The 22,977-nt window shown below is 67.9% G+C and overlaps 1 protein-coding gene across 2 annotated transcripts; it reads left to right on the forward strand.

The window, feature by feature from the left end:
* Nucleotides 1–3,250: 3,250 nt before the first annotated feature.
* Nucleotides 3,251–21,788, forward strand: MED24 (mediator complex subunit 24). Of its 2 annotated transcripts, XM_066981581.1 has the most exons (25): nt 3,251–3,565; nt 6,122–6,204; nt 6,712–6,750; nt 7,897–7,970; nt 9,026–9,249; nt 9,768–9,879; nt 10,363–10,513; nt 10,743–10,856; nt 11,506–11,553; nt 11,764–11,846; nt 12,364–12,450; nt 12,731–12,842; nt 13,451–13,593; nt 14,190–14,227; nt 14,927–15,009; nt 16,280–16,458; nt 16,545–16,644; nt 16,974–17,149; nt 17,244–17,508; nt 17,680–17,861; nt 18,086–18,179; nt 18,503–18,602; nt 20,562–20,639; nt 20,823–20,971; nt 21,414–21,787. In XM_066981581.1, the coding sequence occupies exons 1-25, from the start codon at nt 3,433–3,435 to the stop codon at nt 21,528–21,530; spliced, it is 2,964 nt and encodes a 987-aa protein (XP_066837682.1). In that variant the 5' UTR covers nt 3,251–3,432; the 3' UTR covers nt 21,531–21,787. The 2 variants fall into 2 exon arrangements, with proteins under 2 accessions (XP_066837682.1, XP_066837683.1); XM_066981582.1 differs by lacking the exon at nt 6,712–6,750 and having other exon boundaries at nt 21,414–21,788.
* Nucleotides 21,789–22,977: the final 1,189 nt, after the last annotated feature.

Genomic DNA, 22,977 nt, shown 5'->3' on the forward strand with positions numbered 1-22,977 from the left:
GGGCTGGGGACAGGGACCGAGGACAGCTGGGGGCGACGTGCACGGGGGGCCGGGGATGGGGACATGGGGACACAGCCGGGGATGGGGGGGTCCTGGGGACGGTGCCCACGGGGGGGGGGTCTGGGGACGCTGCCCAAGGGCATTGGGGTGGGGGGCTGTGGGGCGGGGGGGCTGTGGGGCCAGGACCCCGCTGCGCAGCAGGCCACTGGGGGCCAGGGGTGGCCACAGGCACTCGAGGCCCACGGGGGTCACCAGGGGTGGTGCTGGGGTCGCCCCCCCCCCAGCACCCCCACCCCTCCCGTCCCCCCCCCGAGCTCCTTCCCAGCAGCCCCCGCGCTCAGCACCCCCCCCCCCCCCCGGACTACACATCCCATAATGCCCGGGTTTAAAGGGCTGCTGGCATGGCGTGTGTGTGTGTCCCCCCCCCCCTCACACCCCCCAAGGGACGGTGGCACCCAGGGGTGGCAGCCCAGGGTGCTGGGCTGATGGTGGGTGCCCCGCACCTGTGGTCCCCAAGGTCCCCATAGCCCCGCGGCCCCCCTGCTCCCCAAGGCCCTGTGACCCCCCCGATCCTTATACCCCCCTGCTCCCCATGGCTCTGTGACCCCCCCTCCAGCAGTCCCCATGGCCCGGTGCCCCCCCCCCCCATGTCCCCATTACCCCTGGTCCCCATGGCCTGTGACCCCCCCCCAATCCCCATGTCCCCCCAGTCCCCATGGCCCTGTGACCCCCCCCCCCCCGCAGTCCGCACGGCGCTGTGACCCCCCCAGGTCCCTGTGACCCCCCCTGCAGTCCCCATGGCCCTCTAACTCCCCCCCCCCCCCCCCAGGTCCCTGTGATCCCCTGGTCCCCGTGGCCTTGTGACCCCCCCCAATCCCCATGCCCCCCTTGTCCCAATGGCCCTGTAACCCCCCCCCCCAGGTCCCTGTGACCCCCCCAGTCCCCATGCCCCCCTTGTCCCCATCACCCTGTGACCCCCCCTGCAGTCCCCATGGCCCTGTAACCCCCCCCCCAGGTCCCTGTGACCCCCTGATCCTCACGGCCCTGTACCCCCCCCCATTCCCATGACCCCCCCCATTAGTCCCCCCCTTCCCACAGCCCCGGGCAGCGGGGCCGCCAGCGTGGCAGGGTGGGGGCGCGGGTGCCCCCGCCGTACACTTTATCCTCGGCAAACACGGCGCGCCCGCGGCCCCCCCCCCCTCCACCAGCGCCGTCTGCCCGCGATAAGGCCGGGGCCGGGCTGAGCTCGGCTGCCCCCAGCCCGTGCCCCCCCCCCCCCGCCCCCCCCATCCCCGTGTCCCTTGGGGCCCCCACCCCAAAGGGGAAACTGAGGCAGGGCCAAGGGGGGGGGGGGCTGCATCCTTCCCCCTCCCCATCCCCGGGGTGCGCTGCCTGCTCTCAGCCCCCTGGTGCACCCAGCTGCCCCCACAGCCCCCTCGACCCCCCCCCCGACCCCCCCCGGCCCCATTTGGGGCGAGGACCCCCCCCCGGGCCGCGGAGGGGCCGCGGTGCAGCCGGCCGGAACAAGCTCATTAAAATCCATCCCGCTGCTCCGCTATATTTAGCCCGAGCTGGCGGCACCGCGCAGCAGCCCCCCCCCCACCTTGGACCCCCCCCCCCTTTTTTTTTTTTCTCCCGGGGGCGATGGGGGTGATGCTGAGCCCAGCAGCCCCGCGGGGGTGTCCCCAACACCCCCCCCCCTGCATCCCATCCTTCATACCCTGTAAAACGCCTCCTTGGGGGGGGGGGGGGGGTGGGAAGCGGCACCGGGGGCTGGGTGCCCCCCACCCCTTCACATTTCCCCCACCCCCCCCCCTCCAGCTTGGGGTGCTGGGAACGGCCCCGGCCCCATCCGGCCCCCCCCCGGCTGGAGGCAGCTGTGCCGGGGGCGCCCTGCCAAGGCGGGGAGCCAGGCCCAGGCCTCGGCGGCGCCTTCCCCACGCCGGGGGGGGGGGGGGGGGGCTGAGATGGACCCCCCCCTTCCCCCCCCCCAAACCCAGAGCCCCTCATGGAGCCGTGGGGGTGCTTTACTGGGGGGGGGGCACAACCCCCGGTGCCGGTGCTGGGGGGGCTCCGTGCGCTCCCCGCTCCCACGACGGGGGTCTCGCACCCGGGGGCTCCGAGTGTCCGGTTACCTCCCCCCCCCCACAACAAGCAGCTGTGGGGACCCCCCCTCGGCCTCATCCCCGTCCTCGGCACAGGAAATCCGTCCTCATGAATAGGGGCCGGGTGTCCCCCCCCCCCCACCTCTCCCTTTTACCCCCCCCCCCCCAAGCCGGGGTCCGGGGCCCCACGCCGCCGGCTGGGCCGCGGCTCGCCCGCCTAATCCCGGCTGCGGCTCTCGGGGGATTTGCAGCCGCCCGCGCGCCCCGGCCCCATGAATGATTAACGCGGGCATTAAGGGGCCGCCGAGACCCCCCAGCGGGGCTGGGGGGGGTGGGCACCGGGGGGGGGCACGGGGAGGGGGCCACGAGCCCACCCTAGGGCAGCCGGTGCCGTGGGGCACCCCCTTGTAGGCCCCTGGGGGGGCTTTGTCCCGCTGATGGGGATTCAGTGGTGGTGGGTGGGGGGCTCGGGGCCCCCCCCCGCGGTGTGCAGCCCCCCCCCCCCCCCCCCCCCCGGCACCCACTCCCCATCTGCCTGTTGCCATGGCGATGGCCGGCGGGAATCCTGCCGGTTTTTGGCTGGTTTTGGCGCAGCCGGGGAGGGGGCGGCTGCCGCTGGGTCCCGCCAACGCGGGTGGGTGCGGGCGGCTGCGGGCACGGCTGGGTGCGTGCGGGGGTGTCCGTGTGTGCAGGGGGGGGCTGTGCACACCTGCACGCGCACACGTGTATCCCCGCACGCGCAGGCACCCCCCTGCTCGCCTGCAGCCAAGCTCACACGCGTGTGCACAGAACCCCGTGCGCACCAAGGCGTGCACGCCCTTAGCCACCCGTGCACACCCCCTTGCACACCCACCCCCCCCCACCTGGCTGCACTGCCGTTGTTGCACACCCACACGCACCCCCCGCGTTTGCACCCCCTGCGTGCACACCCCACGCCTTTGCACGCGGTGCTTGCACACCTTTGGAGCCTGCACTTTTGCAACCCTGTCTGCGCGGCCTGCTTGCACCCCCCCGTGTTTGCACCCCCCGTGTTTGCACGCCCGTGTTTGCACACCCAGCACCGGGCAGATTTACACCCACCCCCCCCGAACTACAACTCCCGGCAGGCCCCGCGCCCCGCCGCGCCCCGCCGCCCAATCAGCGCGCGGCTTGCTGGCGGGCGCCAAGATGGCGGTGCCCAGGCGCTGAGGGCGGCGGGCGGCGGCCGGAGCCAGGCGCGGGGCTGCGGGCGGGGGCTGCGGGCCCGGCTCGGCCCCCCCTCGGCTTCCACCCCCGGTACCGCGTGTGGGACCCCCCCGGGACCCTCCCGGGACCCCCACCCGGCGCCATGAAGGTGGTGAACCTGAAGCAGGCCCTGCTGCAGGCCTGGAAGGAGCGCTGGAGCGACTACCAGTGGGCCGTCAACATGCGGCGCTTCTTCCCCCGGGGGGGGGCCACCTGGGACATCCTCAACCTGGCAGGTGGGGGGGCGGGGGGGGGGGGGAATGGGGGCAGAGGGGGGGGGGCAGGCCTGGGGGGGGGGGGTGGGGAAGGGGATGGAGGGACGGGCAGGGATGGGGAAGGGGCTGGGGGTGGGGGTTGGGGGGGCTGGGGGGCTGGGGAACGGGGGTGGGGGCAGGCCTGGGGGGACGGGGAAGGGGCTGGGGGGACGGGGACAGGGATGGGGAAGGGGCTGGGGATAGGATGGGGGAGTGGGGGGGATGGGGGAAGGCTGGGGGGGATGGGGAAAGGGGGTGGGGGCGGGCTGGGGGGACCAGGGGATGGGGATGGGGACAGGAACTGGGATGGGGACGGGGGTACCGTAATGGCCCGGCGGTGGGGGGCACGCAGTGGGGACACGGTGATGGGGACAGCAACGGGGGACACAGAGCAGTGGGCACGGCAATGGGGATACCGCAACGGTATGGCAACGGGGACGTGGTAATGGGGACATGGCAGTGGGGACACCACAATGGCATGGCAATGGGGACGTGGCAGTGGGCACGGCACCAGGGGACACGTGGCAGTGGGGGCAGCAATGGGGGGCGCACAGCAGTGGGGACACCACAGTAGCATGGCAACAGGGGACATGGCAATGGGGACACGGCAGTGGGCAGAGCAGCGGGGACACCACGATGGCACAGCACCAGGGGACACACCACAGTGGGCACAGCAATGGGGACACCACAACGGCACAGCAGTGGGGGACAGTAATGGGGACGCATGGCAATGGGGACACCCCACAACGGTCACAGCAGTGTCCCCCCCACATTTGGGGTCACGCTGCCCGTCCCACACCACCCCCCTGCTGCACGCAGGGCTCTGGGCTCCGTGCCTCGGTTTCCCCCAGCGAGGGCGCAGGACGACCCCGCAGCCTCGCGGCTGTGCACGTCCCCAGGGGGAAGGGGTGCTGCCGAGGGGCCTGGTGCTGCCCCCCCCCCCCCCCCCAAAGGCCCCTTCCCGCCCCCGCTTATCGGGATTTCTTTTCCCGTCCCTACTCAAGGGCGTTTGCCCCAAGCCCTGCCAGCCGCCGGTGCCCGCTGCGCCGCACGGTTTAAAGATTTGCCAGGGCTTTGTGCCGATTTTAGAAACTGGTCGCGAGCTTTGTTTTCCTGCGCAGGGGCGCGGGTTTGCGAGCCTGGGACAAACAAACCCCGAGCGCTGCCCGAGGCTCGCCGCGTTAAAGGCGAACGGCCCTGGCGCTTGCACCGAGCTGCTCCTCGCCCTGCTGGGGCGCAGGATCTTGCCCCAGTGGGTCTTTTTTTCCTCCCTCCACCCTACTGGTATTTTTTTCTAGCAGCTGTGGGGCCCGGATGTGGCTGTGGGGCAGCCCCGGGGGGGTTTGGATTTGCTGGGTGCCCGCTCAGGGCGCTGGGTGCCAGCCCCTCCGCCCCTCAGCTTCCCACCGGCCGGTCGGCAACGATCAATCCCCGCAGTTCCCAGAGAAATGGGGTTTTTCCTGGCCACCCTTCGGCACCTCTGCCGGGGAACGAGGCAGCCCGTCCTCGTTGGGGAGGCTCGTTAGCCCGCGGTTCCCCCGTGGTGAGGACGGGGACGGATCCCGCTCTGCTGCAGGAGCGGCGCAGGGCTGGCAGGCTGCGGGCACGCGGGCAGCTGTCACCTCCCCCAGCCCACGGCGCCCCATCCCCCCGGCTCGCGCCTCTCAGATTTCGAGTACAAAGGAAGAAAAACCTGGCACGGGCGCCCCGAATCACGGCCGTGCCCGGCAAATGCGCGCTGACACGCCTGCGGTGGGCACCAGCGTGTGGCCGGCTCGTGCTGGCGCTCCCCGAGCCGGCGGGGAGGGTTCGGCCGCTGGCAGCCTTCTGGCTCCGAGCTGCGATGCCCCCGGCCGCGTTTGCAGCCTTCCACCGGGACCCCGGGCGTCTCCCGCAGCCGGGACCCGGCTCGGTGCCACCTTTTTTTGGGGGGGCCGCCCGCCTCCCCCGTCCTGCGGCCGGGTGCCTTGACCTACTTCGAGCCCGGGGCCTGCTTTTGGGAGGCGCTCCCTGCGCTCTGCCCCGCTTCAAGCGATCGATTAAAGGCTTGGCTGAGCAGATGGGGCGGACAGAGCCCCTCCAGCCTCCCCGTGCGGGGCCCATCCTGCCCAAACGGGGCCGTTCGTGGTGTGCCCGGAGTCCGGCCCCCGGTAGCAGGGCAGGAGTCGCGCGCTGGCGGCTGCCAGAGCCCCCCGGGCAGGACGTGGGAGGAAGGGGAACGTGTTGGGAGAGCAGCTGGCGCTGGATCGGGCCCGGGATGCCTGGGAGAGTTGAGTTGTTAGCAGGAGGCTGCTGGCGCTGCCTGGGTCATTCAGGAGAAAGCAGAAAGCTCGGGGATTCGTTTGATTTCAGGGCAGCGCTGCGCAGAGCTGCCGTGGGTAACGAGGTTTGTCTTTGCAGCCTTTGCTGGGGGGTGAGAGCACAAACGAGGGCACGGTGCGTGTGTCCCCGTGCCGTGTGTGTCCCTGTGCCGTGTGTGTGTCCCCGCGCTGTGCGCTGCCTGACCCGGGACCTCCTGGCCCCTCTCTTCGTTTGCAGAGGCCCTGCTGGAGCAGGCGATGATCGGGCCGTCGCCGAACCCACTCATCTTGTCCTACCTGAAATACGCTATCAGCTCGCAGGTAATCGCCCTTCCCGCGCCGCAGACGCCGCTGGCTGTCACCTCGCGGCCCCAGTTAGCAGGCAAAGAGCCCGGGGTGCAGGGTGGGTGGTGGGCAGACACCCCAAACGTCCCGTCTGCGCCTCGCAGGCGTCGTGCCTTGCTGTTGTGGGGTGGAGGGGGGCTCGGTGGGTGCCCTGGGCAGGGAGGTTTCTGTAAGTGGGGCCTGCCTGCTGCGCGCAGGGTAGGGATCCTCGCCCCGAGAGCCTCCGCGCTCGCCGGAAGCCCCGCGCTTCCTTCGCGCGGCGTTTTAGCGTCGCCTGAAGTTTGTGTGAAGCGAGGCGGCCCTCATCTCAAAGCGTCTGCTGGGATCTGTGCCGGGTTCAGCGCCCCGGCCCCGTCCGCGGCGGCAGCGCCGGGGCCGTGCCCTGACCTCGCCGTTCCTCAGCACCGAGCGCCGCGCTCGCAAACAGCGCCCGCCGACGCGCCGCTCCACCGCGCCCGCCCGGGCTCTCTGCTTTGTTCCTAGATGGTGTCCTATTCCACGGTGCTGATGGCCATCAGCAAGGTACGGCTCCGCCAGCTGCTCCCCGAGGTTTTTCTCTTTACCTGAGACCCGCGGATCCATTTCCCGCCCCGCGACTCTCCCCGAATATAGGTCAAGTGTAAAATGACATCCTGCGCTGAGTCAGCAGCGCGCCAGCCCCGTCGCGGCCCGCTGGGGACGGCCCTGCCGGTGCTGCCGGGCACGGCCGCGCTCCGTGGGCTCAAAAACCTCGTCCCCGTGTCGTGTGGGGCGCCTGACGGGCTCCTGCCCCGCGGCACCTTTGTGTAAACCACACCTGGCTGCTGGGAGCAGCATCCTCCTGCGGCCGGCGGAGCCACGAGGCTGCTGCCTGCCTCCCGAGGTGCTGGGCGTCCCCGTGCCGCTGTGAGGGGGGCGAGGACACCGCAGAAACGCGGCTGCTCGGTGTTTGGTGCTCGTCAGAGCACCCCCAGATCTGAAGAGAGAGTTACAGAAGGGGGGGAGAATTTTCCTCTCCCCTCCTTGTGCTCGCAGAGAGGAGCGAAGCGCTGGTGGCCGAGCGACGCTGGCGTCGTTTCGGAGCGCCGCGCCCGACGGCGATTTCGGGGAGCCCCTGGGCAGGGCCAGCACCCCTCTCCAGGGCTCTCGGGGCGGCAGAGGCAGCGTACGGCCGGGCTCGGCGGCGGCGCTGCCCGTCGGAGAAGCGCTGACCTTGACGGCGGCGGCTTCCTCCTTCAGAGCAGCGTGGGCTCGGCGCGGACCCGCGGGCCAGCTCCGGCCCGGCAGGGCGGCCCCATCTGCTCCGCCGAGCAGGCGGCAGCGGCGCTGCTGCCGTCCCCGCGGCCAGCCGGGCTGTCGGCGCTCGCTGCCAGCCCCGCCGAGCCGGGGGTGGGCGCGCGGGCTGGCACCGAGCCTCCGCCGCGTCAGCGGGGCCGCGAAACAGAGCTCCGGGCCCCCGCGGAGCCTCGGGGAGGGCTGCTCACAAACGCAGCCTGGTCCGCGCCGCCCCGCGCTCCCGTTTTGCCACCCCGCACAGCTGCGACCCGGCCAAGGGACAGCCCTGACCCCGTTCCTGTTTGGGCGGGTGTCCCATGTCTGTCTTTTGGAAGTGCTGCAGCCCGGCACCCCCCTTTTTTCCTCCTCACCCCCCCCCCCCCTTCTGAAATCCCTCCTTGTTCCCTGCTGTAGTTCGACGACTTCTCCCGGGACCTGTGCGTCCAGTCGCTGCTGGAGATCATGGACATGTTCTGCGACCGCCTCAGGTACGGCGCGGCCCTGCCGTGGCCCCGCGAGCCCCCGGCCGATCACGGGGTGCCCACCCTGGCTCCGTTCCCCCCTCCGGCTCCGTTCCCAAGCTGCCGACCCGCTCCGGGCTGGGATGCCGTGCGAGTGCCAGCGTTGAGCAGAGCAGGGGGGCATGTCTGAAACCCCGCCGGCTTTGTGGGAAGCTGCAGAAACCCACTTATTTTGGGCTAAGGCCTCTGCCACGATATTCCTGCCCAGCTGAGGTCGGTACGGGTGGGTGTAAGCCCTGCAGCCCGGGGGTTTCTGTCCCCTCTCTGTTTTGTTTCTCTTGTGTGGCCTCGGCGGCTTCCCAGGGCCCCGGCTGCCAACGCTCGCAGTCCTGCCTGCGCTGCCCCAGGCGCTCCGTGCAGCTGCCTTGTTTTGCTTCGTGCTCTTCCGCTGGTGTCACAGGGCCCAGGGGAGACCAGACAATTCAGGCCACAAAAAACTTTTATAGAAAGCTGAGGAATCTTCCTGTTAACCCCTGACAGCCTCTTCTGGGAGGCCGGTGCGGAGAGCGCGCGGCGTGGGCGAGCGGGAGGAGGAAGGCTGAAGGTAGCAGCTCTTCAATTACATGAAATGAAGCAGCGGCGATGAATGTGCATCAGTCGCAGATGTTAACAAGGAGCTGTTGCTGGCCAACTGCAGAGCTGGCCACTTAATCCAGTTCCTGCCTAATCTGATCCTCCGCTTAATTTGATCAAAACTTCTGGCCCCGATGATTTGTGCATCAGGAGGGGAAAGCGTTCGCCTCTCGAAACACATTGATCAGCGCTGAGCCTCTCTTAGCAAGATAATTTGATTAGAGGCTTGGAAAGTTTCCCTGCAGTTGAGTGGCCAGAGAGGAGCCTGCACTGGGCAGGCTGTTATTTCCCCTGGCGTGGGGGAGACGCTCGCGGGCCGAGCGGGTCGAGGTCTGCAGCAGGGGAGCCGGGCTGGGCGCGCGGGACGTGGTTTGGTTCCCCGGGGTGCCCCATTTCTGTGCCTTGGGCCCAGGGTGAGCACGGTTCCGTTTCTCTCCCCTTCTTCCCAGCTGCCACGGCAAGGCAGAGGAGTGCATCGGGCTGTGCCGGGCGCTGCTGAGTGCCCTCATCTGGCTCCTGCACTGCGCCGCCTTCTACGCCGAGAAGGTGAAGGAGACGCTGGAGCAGGCGGCAGCCGAGAGCCAGCTGAAGATGTGTTTGGAGCGGCTGGAGAAAATGCTGGGCAGCACCAAGAACCGCGCCCTGATCCACATCGCCAAGCTGGAGGAGACGTGTACGTCGCTGCCCCGGGGGCCATGCTCGGCCCGCGGCCGCCGCCAGGGCTCCCCCCTGCTCGCGGCTGGCCCTGGGGAGCTGCCACCTCCCCTTCCCCCTGCCCAGCTCCTGCCGCATTGTCCCTGCGGCTCCGAGCCCCTCCGCCTCCCAGCCCTGTTGCCGTAACCGTCTCCTCCTTGGCTCCGTGCCACCCCCTGCCCCCTCCCCTGCGCGCTGCCCTTGGAAGAGGAGCAGAATTAATGCGAAGGCTGCGGGAGCCGTTCCCGGGCGCGCGGCGGGTCCTGAGCTCTGCCAGCCCGCCTGGCACAGCTCCGCGCCTCCGCTCGGTCCCCGTGCCTGGCCAAGAGGCCGTGCCAAGGAGCTGCTGGCCAGCACGCAGCCCCCCCCCCCGCAGCCCGGGCGGGCAGAGGTGTGCGGACTCCTGCCCGCGGGAGCCCTCTGTGCGTTAGAACCAGGCTGCTGGCTTCTCGTCGTGTCCCTGTCCCCCCCCACCGAACGCCTGCCCTCCCTCCGCAGCCTCGTGGAGCACCGTGGAGCAGTCCCTCGTCAAGCTGGGGGAGAGCCTGAGCAGCCTCAGCAACTCCACCCTGCGGAGCCAGGCTGACGACTGCATCTCCCTCATCAAGAGGTAGCTTCGTGCTGCTGTCCTCGCGGGCTTTTGGAGGGTGAAAGGGGTCTGAGCCCTCCTCCTGCCTCCCTCCACGCCGGCTCCCCGCCTTCCTGTCCCTTTCCAGCTCGGGCTCCTGTGCTGGCAGTGGGCTGGGGCTGGTGAAAACCCTGGAGCAGGAAAGGGGACAGGGACTGGTGACCTGCCACAAAGGAATCCTACAGGGCTCCTAGGGCCCCTCGCCATCCCTCAGCTGCTCCAGCGTGGGCAGAGCTGCTGTCCCCGTCCTGCCTGCCCCAGGAGGTGCTTCCAGGGCCTGAGGTGGGGCTTGGACGTGCCCAAAGGCTCTTCTGCAGGGCAGGGGTGGCAAGCTGTCCTGCCCCAGAGAGATGTGGGACCGCAGAGGTCTGGGGCTTGGCTGGGAAGGGAGGATGGGACAGGAGGAGCAAGGATCCGTCCCTGCAAGGCTCCAGTAACCCTGCGTTATCATCTCCCTCCCCCCAGCATCCCCACCATGCTCTCGGTTCACTCTGAGCAGCTGAACAAGACCGGCTTCCCCACCGTGCACGCCGTGGTGCTGCTGGAGGGCACCATGAACCTCACGGGAGAGACCCAGCCGCTGGTGGAGCAGCTGATGATGGTGAAGAGGATGCAGGTACAGTCGTGGCACCCCCTGGTCCTGCTCAGGGTGGCCTGGGAGACGTGGAGCAGGGTCGTGCTGGGCGAGGAGGGGGCTGATCCCGGTCCGAGGACATGGGGAAGGCTGCGGGGAGTCGTGTGAGCCCATCAGTAGCTTTGCAGGGGGTGCAGGGCTTGGCTGCGGCTGGGGGAGTCGCGTTATTGTTCTCCCAGCACTTGGGGGTTCCTGTCCGTGTGCCCCGCAGCGCATCCCCTCCCCGCTCTTCGTGCTGGAGATCTGGAAGGCCTGCTTCGTGGGCCTCATCGAGTCCCCGGAGGGCACGGAGGAGCTCAAGTGGACGGCCTTCACCTTCCTGAAGGTAGGACGTAGCCCCAGGGGGCGCGTGGTGCCCCCAGCTCCTGCCTTTCCCTGCGCACCTGGCCCTGCTCAGCGCCAAAGCCTGGCACGGCGATCAGCCCTGACCCCTGGCGTGCCCCTCGGGGCCCCCACTCGCCCTGTCCGGCCAGTACGAGGTGGCTGAGCCTGCAGGCAGCCCTCCTGCAGCCCGCTTTTCAGCCCAGCCCCACTTTGTTTTGTCGAGTGGCTTTTCCAGGGACGTGGCGGGGCAAACGGGGGCCTTTGAAGGATGCCCCAGCGAGGCTCCAGGCCGGCGCTCCCACGGCTCAGCGGCGGGCAGCCCGGCACCACTCCGCTGCGCCTCTTGTCTGCGCACCAGGCAAAAGGGATCTGCGTTGATTCCAGGCCTGACACACGCTCGGCCTGTGCTGTGCTCCTCCGCAGCCTGCCTGGCCGTGCCCTGCTGCTCCTCGTCCTGCTGGAAGGGCCCTGCAGAGGGGAGGTGGGGGGGAAAAAGTCCCCTGGGCGCACGAGCTGCTGGAGGAACGCTCCTTGCCCCAGGCTGGGAGGGCAGTCGCTGCTCGCAGGCGGGTTTTGCCCGTGCTGCTGAGAGGTCCTGGCTGCAGGAAGGGGTCTGCCTCTCGGTCACATCGCTCCCCCGTGTCTTTCAGATCCCCCAGGTGCTGGTGAAACTCAAGAAGTATCCCCAGGGGGACAAGGTGAGGCTCAGGGGACCTCGGAGGTGTTCGCAGCGTCGTGCGCGAGCGGATGGTGCTTGTCCTGATGGTGCTGGGGCCCGGCCAAAGCCGGGCGAGGGTGGCTGGGGTGGGAAAACGGGCTGAGCCCTGCCGGACGGGGCAGCGTGGGAGGGAAAGGCAGGCTGGTGCCAGCAGCGCTGGGGGCTGAGCGCTCGCCTTTGTGTGCGGCAGGATTTCACCGAGGATGTGAACTGCGCCTTCGAGTTCCTGCTGAAGCTGACCCCGCTGCTGGACACGGCCGATCAGCGATGCAAGTGAGTGCTCGCGTGCCCCGGGCTCGCCGGCAGCACCGTGAGCCCGTGGCCGGCCTGTGTTCCCCCCCCCAGCCCCCAGCAGCGCTGCGGGGAGCTGCGGTCTGGGCTGCTGGGGCAGCTCCGTGCAAGGCTTTTCCTACTATATGACAAAACGCTCGATTTCTGGTCGGGTTCCTTCTTCCTGAGGCTGCGGCGCTGCCAAATGAGCAAGGCAGCGAGTGTCTGACAGCTGATTCACGCGGGGCTGATGCTTTGTGATGTCTGGAGCTGCTTCCAGCCCTGCAGCCCCTCAGAGGGCTGGGAGCAGAGGCAGGAGGACAGCTCAGGAGTTCTGACCGCTTGCTGCGTCCAGGAGGCTCCAGTCCTGGTTTTCAAAGGGTTGCCCGGCTCTGTCCTGCCCTTCGGGGGTGGCAGGGAGGTCTGGCACCGCTGCTCTGCCCCCCCTGCCCTGTGTCCCTGTCGGGGCAGTGGGAATGCCGTCCCTCGGGCTAGCGCTCTCCTCTCCTCTCTTTTCCAGCTGCAACTGCATGAGTCTGCTCCTGCAGGAGTGCAGCAAGCAGGGGCTGCTCTCGGAGGCCAACATGACCAACCTGATCGACAAACGGTAGGGCCCCCTCCAGAGCCCGGGTGACCAAGCAGGGTTTTGGGGTCCCTCGTCTCACCGCCCTCCTCGCGGGGAGCAGGAAGGACTGGCTGCGGCGCCGCTGGCTGCCCTGCAGCCCAGCACCCTGGCCTGGAGGGGGCTGAGGCTCTGCTTTCGGTGCCAGACGGCGCGGGGCAGAGCCTGTCATCTCCGAGTGGCAGCCGGTGCCGCCCTGAGGCGGTGGGAGGAGAAGGGCAGTGACACCCCCCCCTGCTCAGCGCCCCTCTTTGTGGGTCCCCAGGATGGCAGACAGGGAACACGCCCCGCACCTGAAGTCGGCAGAGAACGCCAACATCCAGCCCAACCCCAGGCTCATCCTGCGGGCCGAGCCGACCGTCACCAACATCCTGAAGGTGCGTCCCCTCCTGCCTCGGCGCCGGCCTCCGCCCAGAGCCCGCTTCCAGCAGCACCTCCAGGCAGCCGGGGTGGTCGGGAGGCACCCTGCTCCCACCCTGTGCTGGGCTGGAGGAATCGCTCCCAGCCTTGTCGCAGTCCCTGCCGCGCCGGCTGGAGCTCTGGAGCTCCCCTCCTCCTTCCCTGGAAGCTGGAGGAGCTGTCAGGCAGCACGGCGCAGTCGGTGGTGCCAGCAGCCCGAGCCCAGCCCGCTCTGCCCGTTCTCCCAGCCGCTCCCCCGCATGCATTTCCCCCCCGTCCCCGGGGACTCCCCCCGTCTCTGCGTCACTCCTGCTGCTGCGTTCGCTCCCGAAGACATTTTGCTGCTGGTTGTGCTGCCCCTGCCTGTGTCAGCTCTCCTCTGTGCGGGAGCTGGCGTGCCCCGCAGAGCCTGGGGCGCCTGGGGTCCCCCCCAGCCCCGTGAGCCCTGCAGGTCCCTGCTCACGGAGGCCTCACGGGATGGCTCTGGCAGCTGATCAGCTCTGCCCCAGTGGCTGGAGTTGTATTGCTGCTCCGCAACCTGCCTTCCTCGTGATTTCTTTCCTCCTTTTTTCTTCTTTTTCTGTAGACCATGGATGCGGATCACTCCAAATCCCCTGAGGGCTTGCTGGGGGTCCTGGGTCACATGCTGTCTGGGAAGAGCCTGGACCTGCTGCTGGCGGCGGCAGCAGCAACGGGAAAGCTGAAATCCTTCGCTCGGAAGTTCATCAAGTGAGTGTCCACCTGGATGACGCCGTCCCCGAGCGCTGGGGTGAGCGGGCAGCCCCCAGCCTCTGCCCCAGAGCCGCGTGCCTCGGCCGTGCTGCCCTTTCTCCGCTCCGTGTCCCAGTTCCCTCCACTCTTGAGGCTGGATCTGCCTCTGGCCCGGGTTCTGATCCAGTGGAGCCCTGGGGTTTTGGGGAAGCCGTCCCCACTCCCTCTCCTTTGTAAACAGGGCAGGGTATCGAAGTCAGGCTGGTTTGGGGCCTAGGTGAGAGCTGGAAGCTGCAGCACAGCCCCAGCTCCAAGGTGCTGCTGCGTGCGTGCCCGCGGTCCCCAGGCGCCCGTGTCCTGGTTAGAGCACACGCACCAGCACGCGTGGCGCTGCGTGACGCCCCCTCGCCCGCCGAGGGGGGCAGCTCGAGCAGCACCAGCCCGGCTGGGTGCACAGCACCACTGCAGAGCGCAGCCCGGCGTGGCCGTGGTCACGACATCTGGGGTCCCTGCCTGTCCGGGGGATGGGGAGAGGGCTGATTGACGCGATGCTAACGATGCTAAGGATGGTAACGATGCTAACGCCTCACTGCGGCTCTCTCTGCCCCCTCCAGGCTGAACGAATTCACCAAGCACATCAGCGGAGAAGGCTGTAAGTGCGTGCGCATCCGTCTGCGGGGTGGCGTGAGCTCTGCTTCCCCCGCTGCCGCGTGCTGGGACGCCGGGGGGGCCCACGGGGTCCCTGACGGGTTAAACTGGGGCTGGCTGCGGTGCCAGGGCGAGCTGAGCTGTGCCGGGGCAGCGAGGGGCTGCCGGCAGGGAGCACGGCACGGCCACGTGGCCGGGTGCCAGAGGGGATCCGGGCTCCTGCTGCCCTTTGGGTCTCACACCTGGCACCCGCGTGTCCGTCCCCAAAGCAGGGTGCTCCCCGCTGGCGGGGAAGGAGCTCCCTCGTCCCCAGCCCCTGGGGCCCCTCGGGGCCGGCCCTGCCCCGGCTCCTTCCCTGGAAGGGGTGATGTGTCAGCACGGCGCCTGAGATAAGGACTCTGACTGCGTTTGCGTGTGATTAAACATGTTGAGTGCTCTGACCTTCCACGGCACCGAGGGAGCCCGGGGTTGGGCCGGGGCTGCCAAATGGAGGTCAAAGCCGTTCTGGGAGCTTGAGCTGGGGCAGGCAGGGGTGAGGGGAGCACCTGGCATGTCCCCTCGAGCCCTCATCGACACACAAACACCTGAGGGTTAGGAAAGCACCCCGGAGGAGGCAGGGCCCCGGCCCCCAAGCTCGCAGTGCCGCCCGTCTGCCTCCCTGTGCTGCGTGAGGTCCCTCAGGTCTTTGTTTCTCCTCCCCCAGCCAAGGGAGCCTCGGTCCGGGCCCTGCTGTTCGACATCTCTTTCCTCATGCTGTGCCACGTGGCCCAGACCTACGGCTCGGAGGTAAGCGCCCTGCGCCCCCGGGGAGCGGGGCTGGGGAGGCAGCGGTGGGGCTCTGACCTTGCGAGAGCGGCAGCCTCTGTCCCGCAGCATCCAGCCTCCTCTAGCGGCCGTGCCATTGTCCCCAGCGCCCTGTCACCGTCCCCACGTCCTGCAGCTGCCCCTCAGGCAGCGCCCCGCTGTGTGCGGGTGAAGCGCCCGGCGCGATTCCCCCGGGGCAGCCAGAAATCAGCCTGCGTAAAGTCACGGAACGGGGGTGTCAGCGTTTCCGAGGACTTTGATTTGTGCCCCCCCCTTTTCGATACCACGGTGTGGGAACGTTGCTGCCGCACCCTCTCTGGGCAGGCTCCGATCTCCCCGGCCTTTTCCCAGCCTTGCCCCTCTGACCCCGCACGGTTTGGCTCCGGCTGCCCTGGGGGGTGTAGGGGGGAGCCCGAGCTGAGCGTCAGCCCTCCCCTGGCAGAGGAGGAACTCGCAGCCTCCCTCAGGAAACGGTACTTTGGTTGCGTGAAAATTTTCCCCGTTTCGACATCTGTGTGTGCTGAGAGGTGAAACGATACCGAAACGCCAGGAATGTGGAGAAGGGAGGGAAAAATCAGTGTGTGGGGGGGAGCTGCCCGGCCGGCCCCGGGGAGCGGAGAGGGGGAGTCCTGGCTGGGGGCAGCCCCCAGCGGATGTGCCCGGGGCTCTCTGCTGAGGTCTCAGCCCCCGGCCCAGCCCGGAGCGACTTTCCTGACCAGCTGCTGCCGAACAGATGTGCAAAGCTTTTGTCAAAAATAGCGTCCCTTGGGTGTCGGGGGGCTGGAGGGAGGAAGCGGCGTACGGGATTCCCAGCTCGTGTCCCCCTCGGGAGCGCTCGCAGCTGGCTGCCAGCTGGGCCGCGCATCCCGGAGCCGTGGGGCAGCCGACCCCAGTGCTGGGGAGCCTGAGCAGAGCTCGGGGGGCGGGGGACGAGCAGCCTGTGCTCTGCAGGGCACGGTGACCCTGCCGCCACGCTCGCAGCCCCTCGGGACTGGCCCTCTGCTGGCATCTCCCCGAGGGATGCTGCTGGAGATGGGCCGTGGTGCCGGCAGAGTCCCGTGCAGAAGGGGCAAAGCGCAGCCTGCAGACTGGAAACCAGTGCTGCGCTGGTGCTGACCAGTGCCTGCGTCTCTGGGCTGTGCTGGTTCCCCAGCCACGAGCTCCCCGGGCTGGGGGATCCTCCCCAGGGTGGGGGTCTCCAGGCGGGGTCCCTGCAGGGCACGGGGCAGACCCAGGGCCGGTTCCCTTCCAGGTGATCCTGTCGGAGTCGAGCCCGGCGGGCGAGGTGCCCTTCTTCGAGACCTGGATGCTGACCTGTATGCCCGAGGAGGGCAAGATCCTCAACCCCGACCACCCCTGCTTCTGCCCCGACTCCACCAAGGTGGAATCCCTGGTCGCCCTCCTCAACAACTCCTCCGAGATGAAGCTGGTGTAAGGGCTCCGCGTGTGGGCAGGCGCCGGGAGGGGAGCAGCTGCTTTGGGCAGGTACCTGACCCCTCTGCCTCTTTCCCCGGCAGGCAGATGAAGTGGCACGAGGCGTGTCTGAGCATCTCGGCCGCCATCCTGGAGATCCTCAACGCCTGGGAGAACGGCGTGCTCACCTTCGAGTCCATCCAGGTGGGGCCGGTGGGAGGGGGGTGCAGGGCAGAGCGGGGCACCGGCTCTGCGCCCCGAGGAGGGCTTAGTTTCGGGCAGGGCAGAGTTCCCCTGTCCTCCTGCCCTCAGTGCTGCTGCAGTCACTGCAGAGCTCGCTGTCTAATTTGTGGCTTGCGTGGGGAACTGGTGTGGCCCTTTGACATCGCCCCTTTGGGGGCTGCGGGGTTGGCAGGGGCAGATTCACCCCACGGAGAGAAAAAGGCTTGGACTCTGCCCTGGGCGGTGATGCGCAGGCTTCACCCCGGCATCCCCACGTCTGTGCCATCCCCCTCCGCTCCCATCTCCCGCAGAAAATCACGGACAACATCAAGGGGAAGGTGTGCAGCATGGCGGTGTGTGCGGTGGCCTGGCTGGTGGCCCACGTCCGCATGCTGGGCTTGGACGAGCGGGAGAAGTCTCTGCAGATGATCCGGCAGCTGGCCACCCCGCTGTACGGCGAGAACACGCTGCAGTTCTACAACGAGCGGTGAGCCTGGCTCGCAGCACGCCCCGGGCTGGCCCTTCCCCTCCCTTTTGGTTCCCGGAGCCCGCCTGATCCCGTCTCTCTCTCTCGGCCACAGTGTGGTGATCATGAGCTCCATCCTGGAGCACATGTGCGCGGACGTCCTGCAGCAGACGGCCACGCAGATCAAGTTCCCCTCCACGGGCATGGACACCATCCCCTACTGGAACCTGCTGCCCCCCAAGAAGCCCATCAAGGAGGTGCTGACCAGCATGTTCACCAAGGTGCTGGAGAAGGGCTGGGTCGACAGCCGCTCCATCCACATCTTCGACACCCTGCTGCACATGGGGGGCGTCTACTGGTTCTGCAACAACCTGGTCAAGGTATGGGGTGCAGGAGGGAGGTGGCCGTGACCTCCAGCGCTGCGGTTGGGTGTCCAGCCCAGGACTGCTGGGTCTTGCCTGTGCTCTGGTGGCAGTTCTGAGCGCAGGAGGAGAGCGGGGAAGGGTCCAGCCGTACCCCTGCCCCCCTCAGCCCTGCCCCGTGCCTCGCAGGAGCTGCTGAAGGAGACGCGGAAGGAGCACACGCTGCGGGCCGTGGAGCTGCTGTACGCCATCTTCTGCCTGGACATGCAGCAGCTGACGCTGACCCTACTGGGCCACATCCTGCCCAACCTGCTCACGGACTCCTCCAAGTGGCACACCCTCATGGACCCGCCGGGGAAGGCACTGGCCAAGTAAGCCCTGGTGCTGTGCTCACTGTGCTCCTCAGGGTGCGTGGGCCTGTTTGTGGGGACGGGGAGATGCTCCGTGCTGGGACAGGGGGCTGGGCTGTCCCCAGTGGGGCCCAGCAGCCCAATTCCCACTCTGGCCCCAACACAGGGCTGGCAGGAGCTGCTGGCCCCCACCACCACCCGTGTGGGATGGCGGCAGCTCTGCAGCACCCCTGCTCTGTCCCCAGGCTCTCCGTGTGGTGCGCCCTGAGCTCCTACTCCTCCCACAACAAGGGCCAAGCGTCCAGCAGGCAGAAGAAGAGGCACCGGGAGGATATCGAGGTGCGTCCGACACGGAGCGGGGTTTTCTTGGAGGCGCTCTGTGCCCAAGGATGGGAGCTGGCTGGGAGGTGACAGCGGCAGGAGGAGGGAGTCGCTGGGACCGGGCTCCCCACCCAGGTCCGCTGGGCTGTCTGATGTTTGGTCCCTTGACCTCGGGATGCAGGGTTTTCCCTTCCCTTTTCTGGGAAAGGGGGATCGTAACGAGGTGCTCCGTACGGGGCCGGCCCGGGCTGAGTCACTCCGGGTGAACTGAGACATTCACCGGGGGGGTTATGGGCCCCGCAGAGGGGCTGCTGGGGCTGACCCCCCCCTCTGTCCCCCAGGACTACATCAGCCTGTTCCCGCTGGACGACACGCAGCCCTCCAAGCTCATGCGCCTGCTGAGCTCCAACGAGGAAGACTCCAACATCCTCTCCAGCCCCAGTAAGTGCAGGCGGGGAGGGCTGCTCCCGGGGAAGGCTCCGTGCTGCCCCGCCGCTCGTTTCTGGGTGTGAGACGTGCTTGGGCGCAGAAACACTTCCCAAGCGGGCCAAGTGCTCTTGAAGGCAGCAGGGAGGCTCCCTGCTCGCCTCTCCACCTTTCCAGAGCCTTGTGCCGGTGCCACGTGTGCTGCCAGCAGACGGGCAGCGTGCCTGACAGTCCCTTTGCTGCCAGGACGGACCCGCAGCAGCGTTTGACATAACGCAGGGTATTTTGAGAAGATTCAGAGCGCTCGAGTGTGTTATGTTGGGTTCCCGTGGAGCTTTTGCTCCAAAAGGTCAAGCTTCTGACTTCTCTGATGACAACAGCTTAGGAAAGGCGATGAGGTTACACCTTCCCTCCGTAACGGTGCCACCTAACCCCGTGCCGGACACGTGAGGGGCTCGGGGAGGTTTTTGTTCGAGCCCTGTCACCCCTGGCCAGCCCGTGTGGGACCAGAGACCCCGATGTCACCGTCCCAGCAAGGGTGGCGAGGGGTGACGTTTCTGTTTGTGGCTAGATCCTGAAATTCCACTGTTATTAACAAGGCGGCGAGCAGAGCCGATGAGTCCCTGCAGTCACGTCTCCGCGTCCCCGAGCGCGGCGCTGCGGGTTGCGACAGCCCCGGCAGGACGTGCGCCGGGGGGACCCGCGCCCTCCTGCCCGCGGGCTGCGCGCAGCGAGCGGCCGTGTCCGAGTCGCGGCAGTGAGTCAGGATGCTCCCTGGTCATTGTTCCCCCCCCCCCGACGTCCTGATCCCAGCCCGCTCTTTGTTTGCCGGTTTTCAACACAGTGATAACCTGTGGTTTTTGTTGGTTTCGCTGCTGTTGAAATGCGGGCTTTTCCCTTTATATCACTATCTTTTTTTAACTTTTTGGTGCAGTTCCACCTCTTCCCAGTGACATTCAGGACTTTTTTCGGGCTGTTTGCTGTAGTGATGTGGAAATCCTGCTTCCTGCAGCAGCCGCGCAACTCGTGATTCCATGAGAAAAGTGGGGGAGGGCTTTCTTTTTTCGGTGAGCATCCTCAGAGCATCCCACTGTGGGTCCTGCTGGCTTTGTCAGCAGCTGCATTTCAGGGCCGGCGCGGGATCCTGAGCCTCCCAGCCCGCTGCAGGAGGTGGCACCAAGCAGGGGGGACCCAGCGGTGCCTCTCGGCGCGGGTCGCGCAGATCCCCTTGGCATGCCCAGGATGTGCTGCTAGTCCATCGGTCACGCCTTGGCTCTCTGTTAGCTAAATTCTGCCCCGAGAGCGAGCTTCCAGCGCTGCCGTGCAGCTGGTGAACATCTGGCTTGCTCCACCCAGCTGGCGGCACGCACGGGACGGATAGCGCCGGCGTTGCGTGGCCGGGGCAGCGCGCCGCTCGCCTCTCCCGAGCGTGACATTGCGTTACTCCGCTCGTGCCCCGGTGAAGCGTCAGGGTCGAGTCACTGCTGCGATGACACCCCGGTGGGGAGCAGCGGGGAGGCACACTCACACTCGCACAGTCACACTCGCGGAGCCTCGCTCACGCTCGCCCCTCGGGGATGTCATCGGACTTGGTCAGACTCGGAATGAATGTGACTTGTGCAAGAGCGAGGCCCGGTGACACATCCCGGGATGCGAGGCCCCCCCCGAGCTGCTGCGCTCCGTCACGCCTGGGGCTGGCGTGTGCGGGCAAGCGCCCGGGCAGAGCGGGATGGCGGCGGAGCCCGTCAGCCTGCTGCGCATCCCCGGGGTGCCCAAACAGCGGGGGCCGCTCGTTAAGCATGGAGGGCACCAAGCACCGTGCTCCCAACCTCCCCTTCTTGGGGGATGGCTCGGAGCAGAGCCCGGAGGCTGGGAGCTCTCGAGGACTCAGCGCTGGCTGCGGAGGGCACCTTGGCACAGCTGAGGACTGTTCCGACCTCCCCGCAGCCTGACGTGCGTTCTCCTCCCCAACAGATCGCTCGATGAGCACCTCGCTGTCCGCCTCCCAGCTCCACACCGTCAGCATGAGGGACCCCCTGAACAGGGTGCTAGGTAATGGCGGGGCCGGATCCTGCCCGCGGGGCCTGGCTGCGGGGTGGGGTCCTGCCGTGCCGCGACACCGGCGGGGACCCGTCCCCAGGGGCACCCTGCGCAGGGGGCTCGGGCCACCCCAGCCGTGTCCCTGGCCTCCCCGAGCCCGCACAGCCTCTGATATTTATTTCCCTGTCTCCACAGCAAACCTCTTCCTGCTCATCTCCTCCATCCTGGGGGCCAAGACGGCCGGCACCCACACCCAGTTTGTGCAGTGGTTCATGGAGGAGTGCGTGGACTGCCTGGAGCAGGGCAGCCGCGGCAGCATCCTCCAGTTCATGCCTTTCACCATGGTGAGTCCCACCCCAGGGGTGCTTCTCCCCGCCTGCAGGGTGCTCGCGTGCCGCCCCACCGGACAGGCGGGCACGTTCAGGGCATGGGGAGGGCGCTGGGGGTAGCTCGAGGTGCTGGTTTGAGCAGACGAGGCTCTGCTCTTCATTCTCTGTCCCCTTCCCTGCTCCCACGGCTCCATGCTCGGTGCTGACAGACCAGGGACCAGCTCCAGCTCTGTCCTCAGCTCCCTGCAGCCCTGGGCTCTGCCTGCACCCGGGGACAACCCAGCCTTGGCTCCGGGGGAAGCGGGAGGGCGATGGTGATTTAAGCTTGGGGTTCTCATGAGCGTGCAGTCCCCAGCCTGCTCGGCCAGCCCTGGGGCTCTGGCGTGAGCCCAGCCGCCTGCCTCTCGTCTCTGCCGTGCTGCCCTGAGCCGGCTGTGTGCCTCCTCTCTCCCCGCAGGTTTCAGAGCTGGTGAAAGTGTCCACCATGTCGAGCCCCAAGATCGTCCTGGCCATCACGGATCTCAGCCTGCCCCTGGGGCGCCGCGTCGCCGCCAAGGCCATCGCCGCGCTGTGAGCGGGGCCTGACCCTTGTGCCCGCACAGGAGGGGAGGCAGCAGGGCAGCTGCTGGGAAACCCACGGGGCTGGGACACCCAGAAGAGTCCCTCCCTCACCGCAGGCTTGGCTTGGCACTGCCCAGCTTGGAGGCAGAGCTGGCACAGCAGGGACTGCCGTGGCACCAGGGGCTTCCCTCCGTGTTCGGCCTCCTCGTGCTGGGCTTTCAGATGGAGACAAACCCCCTGCTTTTTTTTTTTTTTTTTTCTGTTTTCTAATTCATTCGTTCCTTTTGTAGAATCAGGCTTTGCCTCGTTTCTCACTGGTTTTCTGACAGTTTTCTGATCTTGAAGGGGGGCAGAGGCTGAGGCAGGACCTCGCCAGAGGGAGGGCAGAGCAAGTGGTTGATGCGCTGGGAGACCGTGCTCGCTCTTTCCTTAACCCCGGCTGAGAGCTGAGGTCAGCTCTGAACCGAACACGGCTTTAGCAGCGCACAGCAGCCGTCAGGCTCATCCCTGTGCCTGGGGCACAGACTTGAGGAGGGTGCAAGTGATTCATGAGCAGAGGTCTGGCGCTGTTAAGTGATGATTCAGGTGCAGCTGCTGGTGAGGACGGAAGGGGCAGGATGCGTCCCCCGTGCTCCTGCAGCCTTTGCTGCTGGGGCTCCCCGTGCCCCCCCTTGCAGACCCATAGCCCTGGGTGCTGGGGGAGTTTAAATGGGAGCTCTCAGAGGAAGGGAGACCAGGGGCTGCCCTGGCTGGGCATCTCCCCGTGAGGGTCTCAGCCCCAGGGAAGCTCGGGATGGCGTTGGGGTGCCGCGGCCCCGCTCCTGGTGCTCCTCTTGGTGGAGGGGTGCCTGCAGTCGTGCAGCTGGGTGGAGCAGGGATGCTTCCCTGCCTCGCTGTAAGCTGCAAGCAAATTCTTGTTGGAAATTCCTCCACGTGAGCATGAGTTCACCCCGTGTCTCCCACCAGGAGCGTGGCACCCAGCGGCCAGTGAGTAACGGGGACCACGGCAGCGCTGCGCTGGGAGCGGCTCCGCGGCGGGGCTGTCCCGGCCCCCGGTCAGCTGCGTGGGTGGTGAATCTGCCTCTGTCACGGAACCTTGTCCTGAGGGGGCGGCAGGGCTGGGGCGCATTTGCTTCTGCTCCTTTCATTTATGTTTTCTGCTTGACTCATGGGAAAAGGGGGAAGCGGTGCCTGGGCAGGCGCGGGGGAGCCGGGCACCTGCCTTCCCCTCGGCGCCCCGGCCCCGCTGCATCCCTGGCGCTGGGCTCTGCCTCCAACCCGGTCCGTTAGTGGGGTTCACAGCCCCCGGAGCTGCCCTGGGGGCTCCGAGCTCCTTGGTGGTGCTGGGAGAGAGCACAGGGAGGCCCTGGAGCGATGCCGCGAGGTTTGGGTCGGTGCTGGCTGGGGATGGGGCAGCTGGAGACCCCGACGCGTTCGGTGGCGGAGCTGTGCTGTGTGGG

The sequence above is a fragment of the Anser cygnoides genome, chromosome 22 (assembly GCF_040182565.1).
Source record: "Anser cygnoides isolate HZ-2024a breed goose chromosome 22, Taihu_goose_T2T_genome, whole genome shotgun sequence".
In the NCBI taxonomy this organism is placed as follows: Eukaryota; Metazoa; Chordata; class Aves; order Anseriformes; family Anatidae; genus Anser; species Anser cygnoides.

Excerpts from the sequence above, each read along its gene's own strand:
- MED24 (XM_066981581.1), top strand. The coding sequence starts at position 3,433 with ATGAAGGTGGTGAACCTGAAGCAGGCCCTGCTGCAGGCCTGGAAGGAG. Across the intron at positions 6,751-7,896 it reads TGCTGATGGCCATCAGCAAG|TTCGACGACTTCTCCCGGGA; the intron begins GTACGGCTCCGC and ends TCCCTGCTGTAG. Across the intron at positions 11,554-11,763 it reads AGTATCCCCAGGGGGACAAG|GATTTCACCGAGGATGTGAA; the intron begins GTGAGGCTCAGG and ends TGTGTGCGGCAG.